This window comes from Sceloporus undulatus, chromosome 5 (genome assembly GCF_019175285.1).
Source record: "Sceloporus undulatus isolate JIND9_A2432 ecotype Alabama chromosome 5, SceUnd_v1.1, whole genome shotgun sequence".
Lineage (NCBI taxonomy): Eukaryota > Metazoa > Chordata > Lepidosauria > Squamata > Phrynosomatidae > Sceloporus > Sceloporus undulatus.
Window position 1 is genome coordinate 30,265,031 of NC_056526.1, and position 16,309 is coordinate 30,281,339.

The 16,309-nt window shown below is 40.0% G+C and overlaps 1 protein-coding gene across 1 annotated transcript; it reads right to left on the minus strand.

Moving 5' to 3' along the window:
* Positions 1-1,892: 1,892 nt before the first annotated feature.
* RTCB (RNA 2',3'-cyclic phosphate and 5'-OH ligase) lies at positions 1,893-15,290 on the minus strand. Its single transcript, XM_042470035.1, has 12 exons — positions 15,135-15,290; positions 14,750-14,828; positions 13,996-14,063; positions 13,470-13,569; positions 11,482-11,638; positions 9,734-9,890; positions 8,711-8,870; positions 7,148-7,323; positions 5,529-5,717; positions 5,135-5,245; positions 4,518-4,637; positions 1,893-3,441 (listed from the first exon to the last, which is right to left on the minus strand). Exons 1-12 carry the CDS (start codon positions 15,225-15,227, stop codon positions 3,334-3,336), a joined length of 1,518 nt encoding a protein of 505 aa, XP_042325969.1. The 5' UTR covers positions 15,228-15,290; the 3' UTR covers positions 1,893-3,333.
* Between the last annotated feature and the right edge of the window lie 1,019 nt (positions 15,291-16,309).

Consider the following 16,309-nt stretch of genomic DNA (forward strand, 5'->3'; position numbering starts at 1 on the left):
AGCAAATGAACAAGCATTTTTAACTCCCAATTGTGTAACAGTATCAAAAGTTCCAGCCATTAGATCATGGTCTATAGCAACTTAAATAGAGTTGTCCTGTAGGCTTTGGTCCCCACGTCTTGCATTTCCTTCTCTCTCTGCCTGCCCCATAGTTTGTTCCTGACTCTGATTTGTAGGTGCTGAGTTTCTAGCAATACCTACTCCTGCCAAAATGTTGGAGCCACAAATCTGAAGCCAACCCAACCCAAATTCACCTAAGCAATATATTCAGGAACAAAACTCAGATGTAAGATCTGCAAAAGAATACCATAATGTATCTTCATCTTCTAATAGGAAGCATCAAAGTTCAGCCAGTAATTTCATCCTTTTCCAGCAGACATTTAAATTGGTCCTGAAAATCCTCAAGTCCTCATTTTATCATCTTTTTCACCTCAGCTTTTTTCCCCTTTTCACAAAGACTTTTTTTGATACTTGAGCAAAAGGTAGGGTTTTCCCAACATGCTGATACCTTCCTTTCTTGTTTCTTTGCAGCCCTGCTTCTATCAATACTTGGATGTTAGAGACAGCCATTAGCAGGACTCTGTGTTGTAAAGACAATACTGTACAAGGATGTACTGTAAAGACAAATATCTATGTAGGTAGGAAGAGAATTTTGGGAGAAAGACAGGATATAAATTAATCAATATTGTGCACGGCTGAAGTAGGGCAAGGAAAGACTGACAGTGTGATTATAGTGCTGCTTCTGGTTTGGAAAGGGAAAAGAAACTAGAAAGCATGCTCAGACTAGCAAAGATTTTGGTAAAAGTGAAATGTACAAGGACCATCACACTGTGGCAAAAAACAATGTGGACAGGTAAGGTATTCTCCATAAAACAACTGGCATCTAAAGAAATTTGCATAATTGAGAGGAGACATTAAAAAGCTACTTAAATTTCCCCTGGGACAAAATTGTTTCACAATTACACATACAAATTCTACCTTTTAAATATATGCAATGATTTATTGCAAAGACTCCCTTCTCCAACCTATTACACCCTTACTGAATTGGATTATAACTTCCATAACTCCAAGCAACCACCCTCTCTGAGAGATTATGGAGATTATAGTCCAACACAAATGGAGGTTACCAGTTTCAAGAATGAATAAAACTTACTGAAGTGTTCGTGAGTCTGGGACAGAACCTTTTCCAATAGATATCAGAAGGCCAGGTTTCACAGCTTTTTACTTTCCTACACAACACATATAATATATGTATGTATGTATGAGAATGTGATCAACTTTCCAAACAGTAATATTAAGCCAACATCAAGGGTGGGGCAATTCAGCTCACATGTGAGTCATGTTAGTGGCCTGAAGGATAGATTTTATATAGCCTTTACAAACCATTTTGTTGTTGTTTTGGCCTGTGTTTCAGAAACATTACATTTTATTAGCCTTTTTAAGTTAATTCCAAACCACTGCTGACATCAGCAAGCATCAGCTAAACAATCTTTCCCAAAAGTACAGAGTAAGAAAGGCCCAGGTTGTGTTCTTTACCTGGTGTTTTTTAAGCTTTATCTAGCTGCCCCCTACTGACCATAGTTTGATACACACTGCTTACAAGAATAAAGCTGCTTAACAGTGAAATCCTATATATACTGTATATCTAATCAAAAGAAGGCCTCTTTGAATTTAACAACTCACACTCAGGCATGTTAATAGAGGGCTGCAGCCTCAGAGAAGTGAGCCAAAAGAAGTTGAATTACAAAGCAAATAAATGACTTTTCTTGCAGAAAGGATCAGAACAGTATTCAAGCAAATCTTCTTACCTATTTTCTATATGAAAATGTAAAATTCCTTTAAATGACAAAGGTAAATAATTATAGAGGTAAATAATGACACTTTGCAATGACTTTCTTGCATTCTTCATTTTATTTAGAAATTTCTAGACCTGTCCTGAAAAGCCACTTCTAGATTTGGTTAAAGGCAAACAAGTGAGTTGGCCAGTATCATATTATCCACAGCTCATAAAATTACTACTCTTGTTACTACATGAAAAGATGCTAGTGTTTTCAAAACCCAAAGCCTTGTATTTTTCAGATGATGAACTGGTGCACCTTACTGCAAATAAAAACAGCAGCACCAGGGCAAAATTTACACTAGTTTAACTAGTGCTGATATAACCTGCCCGTTATCAGATGGACTTTTTCCTACATTCAAAGTATGCTTACCACAGAATCCCTATATCCCTGCATTTTATTTTGGAGCTGTTCCCCACACACATGCTCTTTGTATGTACAGATAGAATCTAATTCACAATTTGAGCTGCACTACTCTTTTTTCTTATATTGCTATTCTAGTTTGCCATTTCAAAGTGTGAACTAAAGCATCACCCTCCTGTGTCTTACGAATGTCCAAAGGCAGTGGAAGATGTGTTTCTTGTATATTTAATTAATAATCAGATGCCTATCGCATTAGAAATGAGGTGTTCATGTTCAAGCATGAAAAATGCAGTATCTAAGTCTTCTCTAGCATGGCTCCCTTAATCATGAGGTATATCAAGGGAGAACTTGTTTCTTTTCGAAGAAGTACTCAGTTGCATGGGGGAAAACATGCAAATGAAGCTTTAAACAGGGGTATTATTGGGTGTGAGTTCTAGGCAAAGCCCCCTGCTCCTGGTACAGATGGCAAAAACAGTTTTTGCAAATTTTTCCTTCCTCCCTCCATACCATCTTACAGCACATTTTAATCATGGGTTTTATGCTGGAGCTTATACAGCTGCTGTCAAGTCATACAGATGAGCAGGATCAACTGGGTTTTATTACAACTCACTGTACACAAAGGATTCCCATAGACCATACAAAGCATTTACCAATAGTCAGCTTCAGTATATGATATATTACAGAAACATCAGGTCTTTAGGAGAAGTGAAAAACTACTGTAAGAAGAAACGAAAGGCAACTAAATCGGAACAGAAGTATCTGCACTTGATGTACATCCCACGAAGCCTTCTGGAAGACTAGGGTCTATCCAATCAACATTCATCGGGAACTCAACAATGGAGAGCACAGATCATATATTAAGTGGAAAGAGCAACCTGCAAAAGTGGATTTCAATCTTCTAAAAGAAATTTAACCCCTCCATAAATTCAAGTGGGTAACATGCCTTGGTTTAGCCTTTCATATAACAAAAAACAAAACAAAGCTTCCTGGACACACTTTTCTTCCAAGAATTGTAAGAAAGAGTCTGTCAGTTTACATTCTCCAGCTGGATGGAACTATAATCACGAAGCACTCTGGGTGGCATGAGGTCTTGGGTAAGGACAGCACTGGCCAATTTCTGGGAAAGGTTTCCCTAACCTTTGATTACTGCAATGGGTCTCAGTTTAATGGCTTTCTTGCTGATGCCAGCTGCATGACAAGTGTTAACCACATCTGTCACATTCTTGTAAGATTCAGGTGCCTAGAAGAACCAACACATAAAAGAGAATTAGCAAATGGCATTGAGGCCCTTTTTATGTTATTAATACCAGTACTGCTTGAACTGAATTTCTATTCCTCATCATTTGAAAGAGGCACTAGAACATGTACGGAACAGAAAAAGTACTACATACAAACAGATATTCATAAAAGTAAAAGAATGTGCAAATAAAATAACTTTTTGTAATTAAATTGCATTTTAGTCTAAACAGAAGCACCCAAGTCTTTTTGATATGAGTCTAATAATCTCAGGGTGCATCTACACTGTAGAAATAATGCAGTTTGATACCACTTTAACTGCCATGGTTTCATCCTGAGATTTGTAGTTTTGTGAAGCACCAGCACTCTTTGACAGAGATGACTAAAAACCTTGTAAAATTACAAATCCTAGGATTCTTAAAGTAGTGTCAAACTACATTACTTCTACTATACAGAAGCACCCTCAAATAAAGCCCCCAAAGTGTTCTTAAAGCTTCATTTGCTTTCTAAAAACCAGAAAACTTGTGTTAAAAGTAAGTTTATTCTGACATTAAAATTTTTATTATTATTAAAATTTTACAAGAGGGTTGCCCCCACTGAAAAGGTGCCTTGCCTTGCCTTGTCCTTCTATAGTGGCTACTTCTATAAATAGAAGGATTTAGGTATGTCTTTTTGCCAATCTTAAAGGAGAGGGAAGGAATTGATAACATTCTTCATTGTTCAGCTCAAACAGGAATATACTGTATTTTTTCAGGTATGTGGTTTTCAGGTATGTATACTTTCCTACTTCAAAAAAACAAAGTATAATAGAGCTACCAAAAAGTTGCAACTCGTGAGAACTGTACCAGATAAATTGTCATTTCACTTGCCTATCCCAAATTATTATAGTTATGAAAGATGAGTTCTTGATGACATGAAAAATAGAATGACTTAGAACACCAGCCTCTAGACTGAAATTATTCAGAAGTCCTAGTTTGGTATACCTATGTGTTTTTTTTTATTATGAGCATTCAAAAATAACTCAGAATGAAATCCACTCCAGAAGCAAATTCCTCAAAAGAATGGTTTTAAAAAACTTACTTCTTCCATGACCAGTTTAGGGGAAGCAACACGAATTGCAATGCCCATATCTGCCAACTTGTCTAATACGTCCTGGAAATCCAAGTTGCGTCGAGATTTGGCACGGGACAAAGCACGACCCTGTAGGACAAGAATATCATTTCAGTTACTATCACAGTCCTCTACTGTATCAATAGGCTTGAAGGAAATGTCATTTACAGATGGCTTTGGCCATTTGTTCCAATCAACACATCTATGAGGTTCAGTCCTTCAGTTCTATCTAAATTTCCCAACTTTCTACACGTCTACTTCTACATCCATCCCAACACATCATACCTGTGATTTTGTTCCTCCTTCTTTGTGATCTTAGTGAGATCAAACCTTCCCCTTCCAGAACACCAACCTGGCTAAAAGGTCTATGAACAATATGATAGCATTGACCCCACCCTTCAATGTTAGGGCTGCTATGCCTTTGCCAAAGATATAGAAGAAAGATGTTCAGCAAGGTCAAATCACAGCACCTTAGCATTTTAAAAAGCTGAACTAACCAAAATTCACACATACCCTGCATTGTTTTATATCTTACACTGTTCCATCCTCAGTCAGAGAAAAGAAATATTCCAAGCAATTCTACTCACGGCTCCATGACAGGTGGTTCCAAAGGTTTCAGTCATACCCTGCTCTGTACCGGTAAGGACATAGCTGCAAGTTCCCATGGTTCCACCTATCAAGACTGGCTGGCCAGTCAGCTGCAAGAACACATAAAAACAATTTCTCAATTAAGAGTATTACTCAGCAAGGATATATATATACTGCTTAGCAAGTAGGACTACTGATTCATATTAAATCACCCAAGGGCCACTTTCCATTAGGAAACCAAGGAACTCTCAGACAGTTGTCAGATTGCAACTAAGCATGTAGATGTCCTTAACCCCAGCCTATTAACTGAACAAATGGAGTTTATTACCAGTCTGAAGAATTGCAAAATTATAACTAGAGGTGTTAATGATAAATAATATAATAAATTCATACCTGATAATCAACAGCTATGAGGGGGTGATGAGGAGGAAATGCCCTGGTTGATCCTTTCCGATGCACCAGTAAGGTCCGTTCCTTTCCGTCTACCACGTGCTGCTCTACTTTAGCAATATTGTGAGATACGTCGTAGATCACATGCATATCCAAATCATCAGGGGTAGTATTGAAGACTTTGGCAAATGCCTAGAAGATGTTACAGGCATATGAACAAAAAAGGGTAGTCTGGTTGTGGAGAATTAAGATCCCAGTTGTTTCTAGAAACTAGCATTTTCATTTTAGCACTTTCCTCCATTTCAGTTAATGTTTAGCTTTCATTGGGGCTTTCTATATTGCCATTTGGGACGTCCGGAGGACGTCCCATTTTAAAAAAGGGGCGTCTCTTATAGACGCTCCTGGGCCTAGTACGGACTTTGTCCGTACAAGATGGCGCCGGCCCTTCTACATGGCCGGCGCCATCTTTGCGTATTGGACGCTGAGCGTCCGTACGCGTCGCGTCCCTTGTGACATAGCGAGTGTGCCCCTGGCGCCTCCATTTTGGAGCTTCTTTTTTGGTCCGTGCGGGAGTCGGGCCATCTGAAGGCTTCGGCTCCCCCGCGGACCTACCGGCGGCGGCGGCAGACCGCCACAAAGCGGCGGTTTGTATCCCGCCTTTGTCTTGGATAATTGTTATCTAGGTCAATTGCTCATAAATACAGTACATGCCTATGATTAGGCTCCTACATCATCATCCACACTAGAGAAGAAAAGCATCTCCACTAGATTAGTAAACTGCTGAACCCAATCAGGGAGTGAAAGGATACTGCCAGTTCTGAATAACCTCCTGGCTGCTCCCTCCCACTTACTGTCCCTATCACCCTGAAGTTGCTCTACACCTTAAAAATAAATGGAAAAGTATTTCTCTTTAAAAAGACAACACTCATTGACTGCTGGGGAGCAATAATTTGATGCACTGCACCACCAATCCACAAACCAGTACAGTGGTACCTCGGGATATGAAATACCCACGTTACGAAATTTCCAGGATACGAAAAAATCCCATAGGAAATAACTGTTCCGGGTTACGAAGGTTTTTTCGGGTTACGAAAAAATTTTTGGTGCTTTTCGGCGCTATTTCACACGAAATCGCAGCTTTTCCCCATTAGCGCCAATGGCATTTCGGCTTGCGAATGCTTTTCGGGTTACGAAAGCGGCGGCGGAACGAATTAATTTCGTAACCCGAGGCACCACTGTATTTCAGCTTTCTCTTATTGACATGGAATGAAATAAATAGGAACATTAATGTAAAAAGTGCGTCTTTTTCAAATGATCAACTACAATTTGTGTTCAATCCAGACTCCAGCTTTAAGGGAAAGAAAAGTAATCAATGTAATAAGCAGGGTCAAGTTTACTTGCTGATGGACTGGGGTCAGGAGTCAAATTCAGGTCTAGAATAATATAATTCAAAATTTAGTGGGACACCAAGGAAGCAAATAGCAGCTCAAGTTGATTAAAACTGTCTTATGTTCCTTAAAGACAACATTTTCTTAAGAGTAGCCTCAGCAATAGATAACCTCATTCAATAGGTTCCATTTTCAAGAGACAAAAAGGGTATGTGCCAAATGTATTATCCCTACCTGTCTAGTGAGGAAAGTCATGGAAGAACGATTGACCCATGCATAGTTTCCAGCAGCTGCCATCCCCTTCAAATAATCTTGACCCTCCTGGGAAGAAATCCTGGCACATGCCAACTGGCGATCATTCACAACTATCTTATCCCGCTTCATAGCTTTCTCCATGGCTACCAGGGCATCTATGAAGGTAAAAAGGCCAGACGTATCAAGTTCAGTACAGGTCCTTAACAAGTCAATCCAGACAAGCAAGACCACAAACTACAGGTATCTGCAAATTTCTTACATGCAAATTAGATAACAAGAAGGACATGAAGCATTGAAACTGACTGGAGTTTCCCATCTAACCTTCCTCCAGACAGACAGGATATTTTAATCCCTTAGGGTCACATTGTGTTGCAGAATTGAAACAGAACAAGATTTACAAGGTAGGCATTTCACAACATCATCACCTGAAGTATTGTAAACAGTGTCCTTGAGTTTTAAATCATCTGCCACATACAGTTTAAAAAAAGAAGTCAAAAACAGCTGGGACAAATTGTTCTAACATAACAAATCTACTGTATTTATGTTGTTTACCCTTTTTGCAAACAAGGAAGGGTACTCAAAATACACATTTCATTTCATGTTAGTATGTATCTTTCTGTATTTTCTTGTGAATATGGGGTATTTTATACAGTAGGCCCTAGGTACCTGCTAGGGTTTGGTTTCAGGACTATATATATCAAAATCCGTGGCTGCTCAAATCCCATGAAATACAATGGCATACTAATATAGTGTCCCTTTTATAAAATGGCAAAATCAAGGTTTGCTTTTTGGAATTTATATTTTATTTGACTATTTCAAGCCATGGATGATTGAATCCATGGATAAAGAATCCATGGATATAGAGGGCCAACTATGGCCCTGTCCAGATGTGCCTTTAAGCACGTACTGAGTACGTGCTAGGGTTGCCTCGGAGCGTCCTTTACAGACGCTCCCTAACCCTAGCACATACTCTGTACATCAAAATGGTGGCGCCCTGTACAGATGGGCACCACCATTTTGACATGACGGCCGCACCCAAATGGCGCAGTGCAGCCGTTACGTGCTGACGCCGCTACAGGGTGCTTGTGGCACCCTTTCAGTGACGCCGAAAGGAGCTCCGAAATGGAGCGCCTTTTGCTGCACATATCGCTGGTGTGGCGTTTACGGAAGAGAAAGGGGCCACTAGGCCCCTTTCTCTCTTTCCCTGGCTCTGTCGGGGTGTCCTTGGGGCATGAAGCCGCACCCCTTTCCAGGCCATGGGGAAGCGGCGTTTTGCTGCTTCCCCGAGGCCTGAAAAAGTGGCGGATTGGAGTGTCTGGGGCTGCCGCTGTGGCCGCTGAGGCCTCGATCTGTTGGGGAAAGGGGCAGGTGCAGGCCACCCCAAAGGGGCGGTCTGTATCCCGCCTATATTCTCCAATAAATTGGAATATTATTGGAGCTGGATGATATCCCAGAATAATGTGTAAAATGAAAGATTTTAAAAATATGAATGAGGGTTAATTTCCAGGAAGAAAAAAAGGGAAATGAGAATCAATATGTTACCTGTAGCTACTTGGTGTCCAAGCCCTCTGCTGCCACTGTGGATCATCACACATACTTGCCCCTTGTGGTCTATGCCCATTTTTTTAGCAGCATACTCATTATAAATGTCATCGACAACCTGGATCTCAGCGTAATGATTTCCTGCTCCCAAAGTCCCCAGCTGTCAAAAATAATGAGAGAGTTTAGCTACCTATACAATAATTACTGAAAAGAAGAAAATAGAAGCACTGAAGTTTCCATTAGAAAGGGAGAGTCGATCATTTCTGAATCTTTTATGTCACAGTGTATATTACTCAGTGATACAATGGAGACTCCTATCCCACCTTGCTATAGCAAGCACATGGAATAATAAATAGGGTTTCAAATAAACAATTTCAACTGCAAATGAAGTATTTCTGAAATTCTTCTTAAAGGAGAAGCCAGGAAGAGATTTCATAATGAACTACAGAATTTGCCACTACAGCACTAGCAAAGGTAATGTTCAGATCAAAGGACTTGGCAAGAAGGCTGAGGTTTATTACAGCAATGATTATACTGGACTGTAAAGTGCTTGAGGTGCAACTATACTGTAGAAATAATGCAGTTTGACACCAATTTAAGTGCTGTAGTTCCATCTTATGGTTACTTGGGATTTGTAGTTATATAAATTCTTTAGCTTTCTCTGCCAAAAGAGTGCTGATGTCTCACCAAACTACAAATCCCAAGATTCTGTAGAAAGGAGCCATGGCAGTTAAAGTGGTGTCAAACTGCATTATTTTTACAGTATAGATGCACATCAGTTTAAAGCTATTAGAAGTGTCCCTGTTGCATCACACTGAAGGTCCATGTAGTTCAGCACTTATCTTCAACTGTAGCTAGCCAGGTGGCTCTTACAAACTCAAACACAAAGCACTAGAGATATTATCTCTGTTACCAAATGCTGAGAGAGATTATTGCTTCAAAAGTCTAAGCCAATTTCTTTTTTCCGAACTAGGCAGAAATAAAACAAACATAAGCTCAACATAATATCAGAAGACCAATTACCTGGGGCAGCCCTCTTTTCTTTGCCCTTGCTGAGACTTTATTTGGGTCAGCTTGCAGCATCCTCCCATATTCTTCACAGTGTTCTTTGTCCTCAGCCCAAGCATAGCCTTCTCGCAGGGACCAATCCACACCCATCTCCAGAGCCTCCTCCAGATCCCTGGAGAGGGACAGGAAAAGAGATGGACTTCCATTAAGGATGCCACAGACAAAATACAGAATGGGCTGTAACAATGACTCAAGGATGCATCTTGCCATACAATCAGAACATAGCTGAGACCAAAAGAAGCACATATACCATATATACTCAACTATAAGTCAACTTGATGTATAAGTCGAGGTCACGTTTTGAGGCCAAAATTATGGATTTTGCCATGACCCGTGGATAGGTTGAGGGTAAAACCTGCAGGCTCCTTCAGTGTGTGTATGTGTACGTACAGCAAGAGAGACTCTAACTGAGGCTGTTTGTTTCAGCTTTGGTTTTAGCCTTCACCAGACAATGATGGGGAGAGGATCTCTGTTTGTTTAAAAGCAATTAATCACTCAGGGCTCTTTCTGCTTGGTGCAAGAGAAAAAGAAACTATCTTCCCATCAAATGGGGAAATCTGAAAGAGCTGCTATCACATTACCATACTCACCCATAAATAAGTTGACCTGGGATTTTGGGGTCAATTTTTGGGCAAAACTTTTTAGACTTATAGAGGAGTATATAGGGTACTCACAAGAATGTTTTCAAAGCCATAAAAGAGACTTGTTGTCATTGTTACTTTCAAATAACTAGCACATTCTCTTAGCCAGTCAGAGATCTTTCAAGAATGTGCCCTTTATCACTCCCATCCTACTAAAGAAAGTGTTGGACAGAATGGAAAATTATTATTATTATTATTATTATTATTATTATTATTATTATTATTAACCTTTATTTATATAGCGCAGTAAATTTACACAGTGCTGTACATACAATCTTTTAGTTAGACGGTTCCCTGCCCTCAGGCTTACAATCTAAGAAGACAAGACACAAAAGGAGGAGGGAGTGGTGGTAGGGAATGGAATCAAGTCCAGCAGTTCTTCTCCACCTCCGAGGCCTGGACCTTATACTAAAGAGGAGTCTTGAAAGCTTATCTGTACACATCTAACACTGGAAAGGAACAGCAATGAAGCATGTGATTGTCAAATATAAAGGCTGGCTCATAGAGAAGACAGACAGTGCTTAGGCACAGAAACACAACTTTATAAAAAGAAGAAATGAGACTGTGCTGTTCCTAACTGGATTGGCTCTCTGGCAAATTTCCCTAGTCTCTCTTGCAAGAATTAAGTGGCCAGTACCCTATCCAAGATATTCACAAATCTCTTTCCAACCCTAAGGAGAACAAGGAGCATACTGCAGCTGTGTCATGGATTATATTTCCCAGTCACTTCTTGGTACATCAAAATGTGTGGGCATTGAGAAGCCCGTTAACAATAAAAGTGGCTGGCAGAAATGTGGACAACAGTAACAACTGTACTGGTTATATCCTAAGAAGTGATCTTATAGTGAGTGTATTCCCTCCCTTGGTGTCACTATTACTTCTGAGAACAGATAATCCTACCTGCTTATCATGCACAGTGAAAATAATAAGTGATTTGAAAAGTACTGCAATGCTGAATTTATTTCCATCTTGCCAGCTTCTCACCAAAAAAACTCATCTTCCAAATTAAACAGACACCCAGCCGAAGATGTTGTTGAAAGAATAAAAGAAATTTATACTTACTTGGCATTCATGGGGATGACACCCTTCGATCCCACACCAACAGGAATGTGGTCAAACATTGACTGAGCAAGCTGTTCTTTCACTGGCTGGACATCACACTCATCAAGGTTGGTACGTAGTAACCGCACACCACAGTTGATGTCAAAACCTACACCACCTGAGTAAGTAATTACAACACACATTTCAAACTCCAATTACATAAGGCACATGTGCAGTGGCCCATATTATGAACACAGAATAGATTTTCTTTTTATATACTGTATATAACTTAGACAATAAACATAAATCTACACCATTGCCTGAAACTAATTTACAAAAGTTGAAGCGCTTAAATCTGAATATAAGATAATGTTCTTCACAAGAACAGCCCATCAGAGAAAGACCATCAAGTGTTATCCAATCAGAACTCTTCAGAAACCTCTTTGAAATGTTGGTGAAGCAACTTTAACATCCTCCAACAAAGGCTGGACTACAATTGGTGAGTTTTACTTATACAGCAACTAAAAGTTTTTCCAGATGTAACAGTGCAGGGAAATTCAATGTTCTCTGCTTAAGAAAGAGGCAGTAAGTTTTGCATTAGGCTAGGAGTAGCCTGGATCTCAAGGGAAGTTTCTTTTCTGTTGCTGAGTTTTATTACCTGTTTTTATTGCCCTTTGCACCTTGTCCCCACATGGGGAAGATGTGAAGTGGCCTTTGCCTGTACTGAGATCCCTCAAGTACCATCTTAGCTAACAATGAAGTAACATCTGAGACAAAATGTAGGCGATTGACTCTAACATCACCTTTCTTTTCCTCTATGATTTTTAACATCTTCATCTGATGAGGAAGCCAGCGTAGCTTTGAAAGCACGCATTATGTATTTTCTGCATCTTGGTTGGCCAATAAAAGTATTATTCATTTGTGGATTTTGTCGTATTTTATCGTCCTTCTTATTACTCACTAAACTAATATGAGAGAACCAAGTATATTCAAAAGTAACAGCATCTCTTTGCATTCATGCTTATGTAACTGCTATGTTAATTTTTCTAGTAAGGCTAAATTCCAGATGTTATCATAGATCTATGCTTAAATTCTTAACCTCCTTCCAATTGCTGGCAATCAGTCATCTAGTTGAAAGCAAAAGAAAGATGATTAAGGTATCCTGTAGGAGATTTTTGTTTGAAATTCTAGATATTTAATATAACTAGATCCAATGAATGACTGATCTGTAATTCTTTCAATGTCATTCTGTAGATTCAGCCAACATTGTTTTAATTCCTAGCCAGACCACCAAGCATGGAAATGAAGTGTCCAGAAAATTGTTGCCTTGATCACAAAGTGGGTGAGTGGGGAAATTTGGGTATTTGAGTCAATTTCATGGGTGTCAGATACCAGCAGTAATTCACTTTTCAGGAACTCTCCCTTGTATGAGCTGAAATCTATTTTATCACTGTGGGTGACAAAACTTGATTCTTTATTTGCCAGTGGGCACACTAGACCCTGTTCTGATCTTAAACCCATTAAATTGTTATACGTAACCATACAAAAGATAACATTTGATAATAAAAAGATAGCACTTCATGAATATACTATTTGAGAAGACTGAACATGTAGATTTTCTACATTTTATTTCAAGCTATCATTATATTTAAAATATACACACATTACTTCAGAACAAGTCTAATCATTCCTAAGGGTATAAAATTTGTTCCAGGGCAGGTGAACTAGTAAACAGTATGGTAGTAAGCACAAATTGCAAAAGGGTGTTGAGCAAACAAACTACTTAATTATTTAAGTAGTCAAATTATCTAATAGATATTCTGAGAACATTTCCTATATCATACATGTCCCTGTATGTCCTTTGTGAATGCAAGAACTATACAGGAACAAGGTATCATGTTCTCTATGCTGGCATCCACAATGGGAAGAAAAACTATTTGGCCCCATCACTGCTAGTTCTCCCACCAATTATGAAAATCTCAGCACAGATCACATTCAAATTGCCATACCTGGTGATACTACTGCTTCAGGGTCATTCATGTCAAAGGCAGCCATATTACCAATAGCAAACCCATAGCCAGAATGGACATCAGGAAGCCCTATAGATCTCTGAAATATATGAGAGTGATCAGTTCTAAAATGGGAATGGATGTAGTTTCTACAACATTAAGAACTCAACATTGCTAGACTTACCACATACCTGTTGCAAAGTATACAAAATATCTGTTAATAACCAGCAAGAGAAGCATGAAGAGAGGTACACAAATGCAAATGCTATTATGGACACTTTACAAGTAGGGGGATAGTTTCTTTTCAGACACTCAGATGTCAACCTGGCCATGACTGCCCAAGCTTAAATGTCAACAAACTGCCACTGATTATGTTCAATTCTTAGAAGAAAAGTTACTACAGAAAATCTAACCAATATGTCACTACAGGTATGATCCAAGAGTGTAAGCTCTGCCTATAGGGCTTCTCCTCTGACTAATTAATCTTAAACAAAGAGACCCATCTCCAAAGGCATTATTAACTCACATGAACAATGCCAGGCAGTGCAGCTACATTTCCAATTTGTTTTACTGCCGGAAGGAAACCACCAGCACCTGAAAGAGAGAGAGGACAGAGGCAAAAATGTTATCCTTTCCTACAAAATTGAAACATCCCAAGGACAACTTCTAATGCAATCCTATACATGTCTGACTGAGATTCAATGAGCCACAGGATAGTTATAATTACAGTTATAATTACACATTATAATTGCAGTTATAATTACAGTTATCTTCCATTAATCCAGGGGTGAACAACTCCCACAAAAAACTGTGGATGCCGGCCACAAAAGCCTTTGACTTCACATTAAAAACAAAAAAATGTAAAGCATACTTAGTTTGGGATCAGATTTAAGATGAAACTGTGACTAAAACAGGAGCCTTAAAACCAGGAGGAACGACTTTCTTTAAGTGCATTTAAACTCTGTTCGGCTATTGACCAAGCAATAATATCATGAATGAAACAAGAAAACAATGTTTTTATTTTCTGATCCCCAGCTTCATAGAGTAAGTTCAGATTTTGACAAATGGCATACTGAGAATATAAGGTGCACCTGCATGCCATCCCTTAATGCTTTTCATGAAGATTAATGCTTGGATGACTAAAACTCAGAGTACCCCTAAACTCCAATGACACTGATGTAATTTACGACTGATCTGTACTTGGAGTAGATGCAGTTATGCACTGAGGCTTTAGGCACAACAGAGACAAGTAAGACTCCGTGAGAGGAGCATGCGCATACCTCCCCCTCGGCATGAATTCCTTAGCTCTTCGAACATCAGCTTCTCCAAAGGATCGTTCACATAGAAGACGCCCTCCACCTGGAGTCAGACAGAAGGACAAGGAAGAGGGACAAAATGTATCATGCATTCCAGTCAGGCATAAAGGGGAACGTAAATACATTCAGCACTGATGATGCAGTTTGACACCACTTTAACCCTTTGTCTGGCTCTTTGCTATGGAATTCTGGGAGTTGGAGTTTGTTGTGGGGCCCAGAGCGGACGCAAAGAGCCAAACAAAGAGTTAAAGCGGTACCAAACCGGGTTATCTCTCCAGTGTGGACGCAGCCACACTGGATTCATTTCTCCTTCTCAAAGACAGTCCCAACCAGGAGCTCAGAGCCTCACGTTCATGTTGGGCACGAAGCCCTTCTTGATCCGCCAGCAGTTCTTGTCCAGTTTGTCCAGGAACTGGAGCTCATCGTTGTAGCTTCGACTCATGGCGAGGAACCTTCTGATACCTCTGTGTCAGAGCCTCCAACGCGACTACGGAAGCCGACGAGGCGGCGCAGGCGCACTAGGCAAAAGCGACAGAGGAGATATTCCTAGAGCGACCCAAGTTCAGAGATTCCAAACGTTCGTCCGCCATGTTTCTTTGGACTTCAACTCCCAGAAGCCCCAGCTGTCTTGACCAATAACCAGGGATTCTGGGAGATGAAGTCCAAAAGAACCTTGGCCGACCAAAGTTTGGGAACCACTGTGGCAGGCCTTCAGGTTTATTTAGACTTCAACTCCCGGAAGCCCTAGCCACCTTGTCCAATAGCCAGGGATTCTGGGAGATGAAGTCCAAAAGAACACTGAAGGATCAATTTGGGAACCACTGTGATAGTCCTCGTTTTTTTGGACTTCAACTCCCAGAAGCCCTAGCCGCCTTGTCCAATAGCCAGGAATTCTGGGAGATGAAGTCCAAAAGAACCCTGAAGGACCAAGGTTTGGGGAACCACAGTGACCTCCTAGGCCGAATGAGGAAATGTTCCTAGACCAGTGGTCCCCAAACTGTGCTTTTTAAAGGGATTTGGACTTCAGCTCCTAGAATCCCAACTATTAGCCAACATGGCTGAGGCTTCTGGGAGCTGAAGTCCAAAATCTGTTGGGTACAGCTTGGGGACCACTGTCCTAGACTGAGCGAAGAAAGAGCAGATGAAGAAATAATCCTAGCCCAGGGATCCCAAACTTTGCTCCTCCAGGGTTCAACTCCCAAAAGCCCTAGCAATTATGGCCAGTAGCCAAGAATTCTGGGAGCTGAAGTCCATGGTGGTTGTTTTGATTATGTTTTAATTCTTTTTAATCATAGGTCACTGAGTCTCAGTCTGAGAAGAGGTTGGGATAGAAATAAATAGAATCGTGATAATATTTAATTAAATTATTATTATTATTATTATTATTGGTATTACAACCTGGCTCTCCTAAACCCCAGCCTAACTGTTTAACCACTACATCCCTCTGACACATGCTCCAAATTATGAAACTGTGCCAACACTTTTACCACATTTCCACCTATTGTATATACATACTCATGTGAC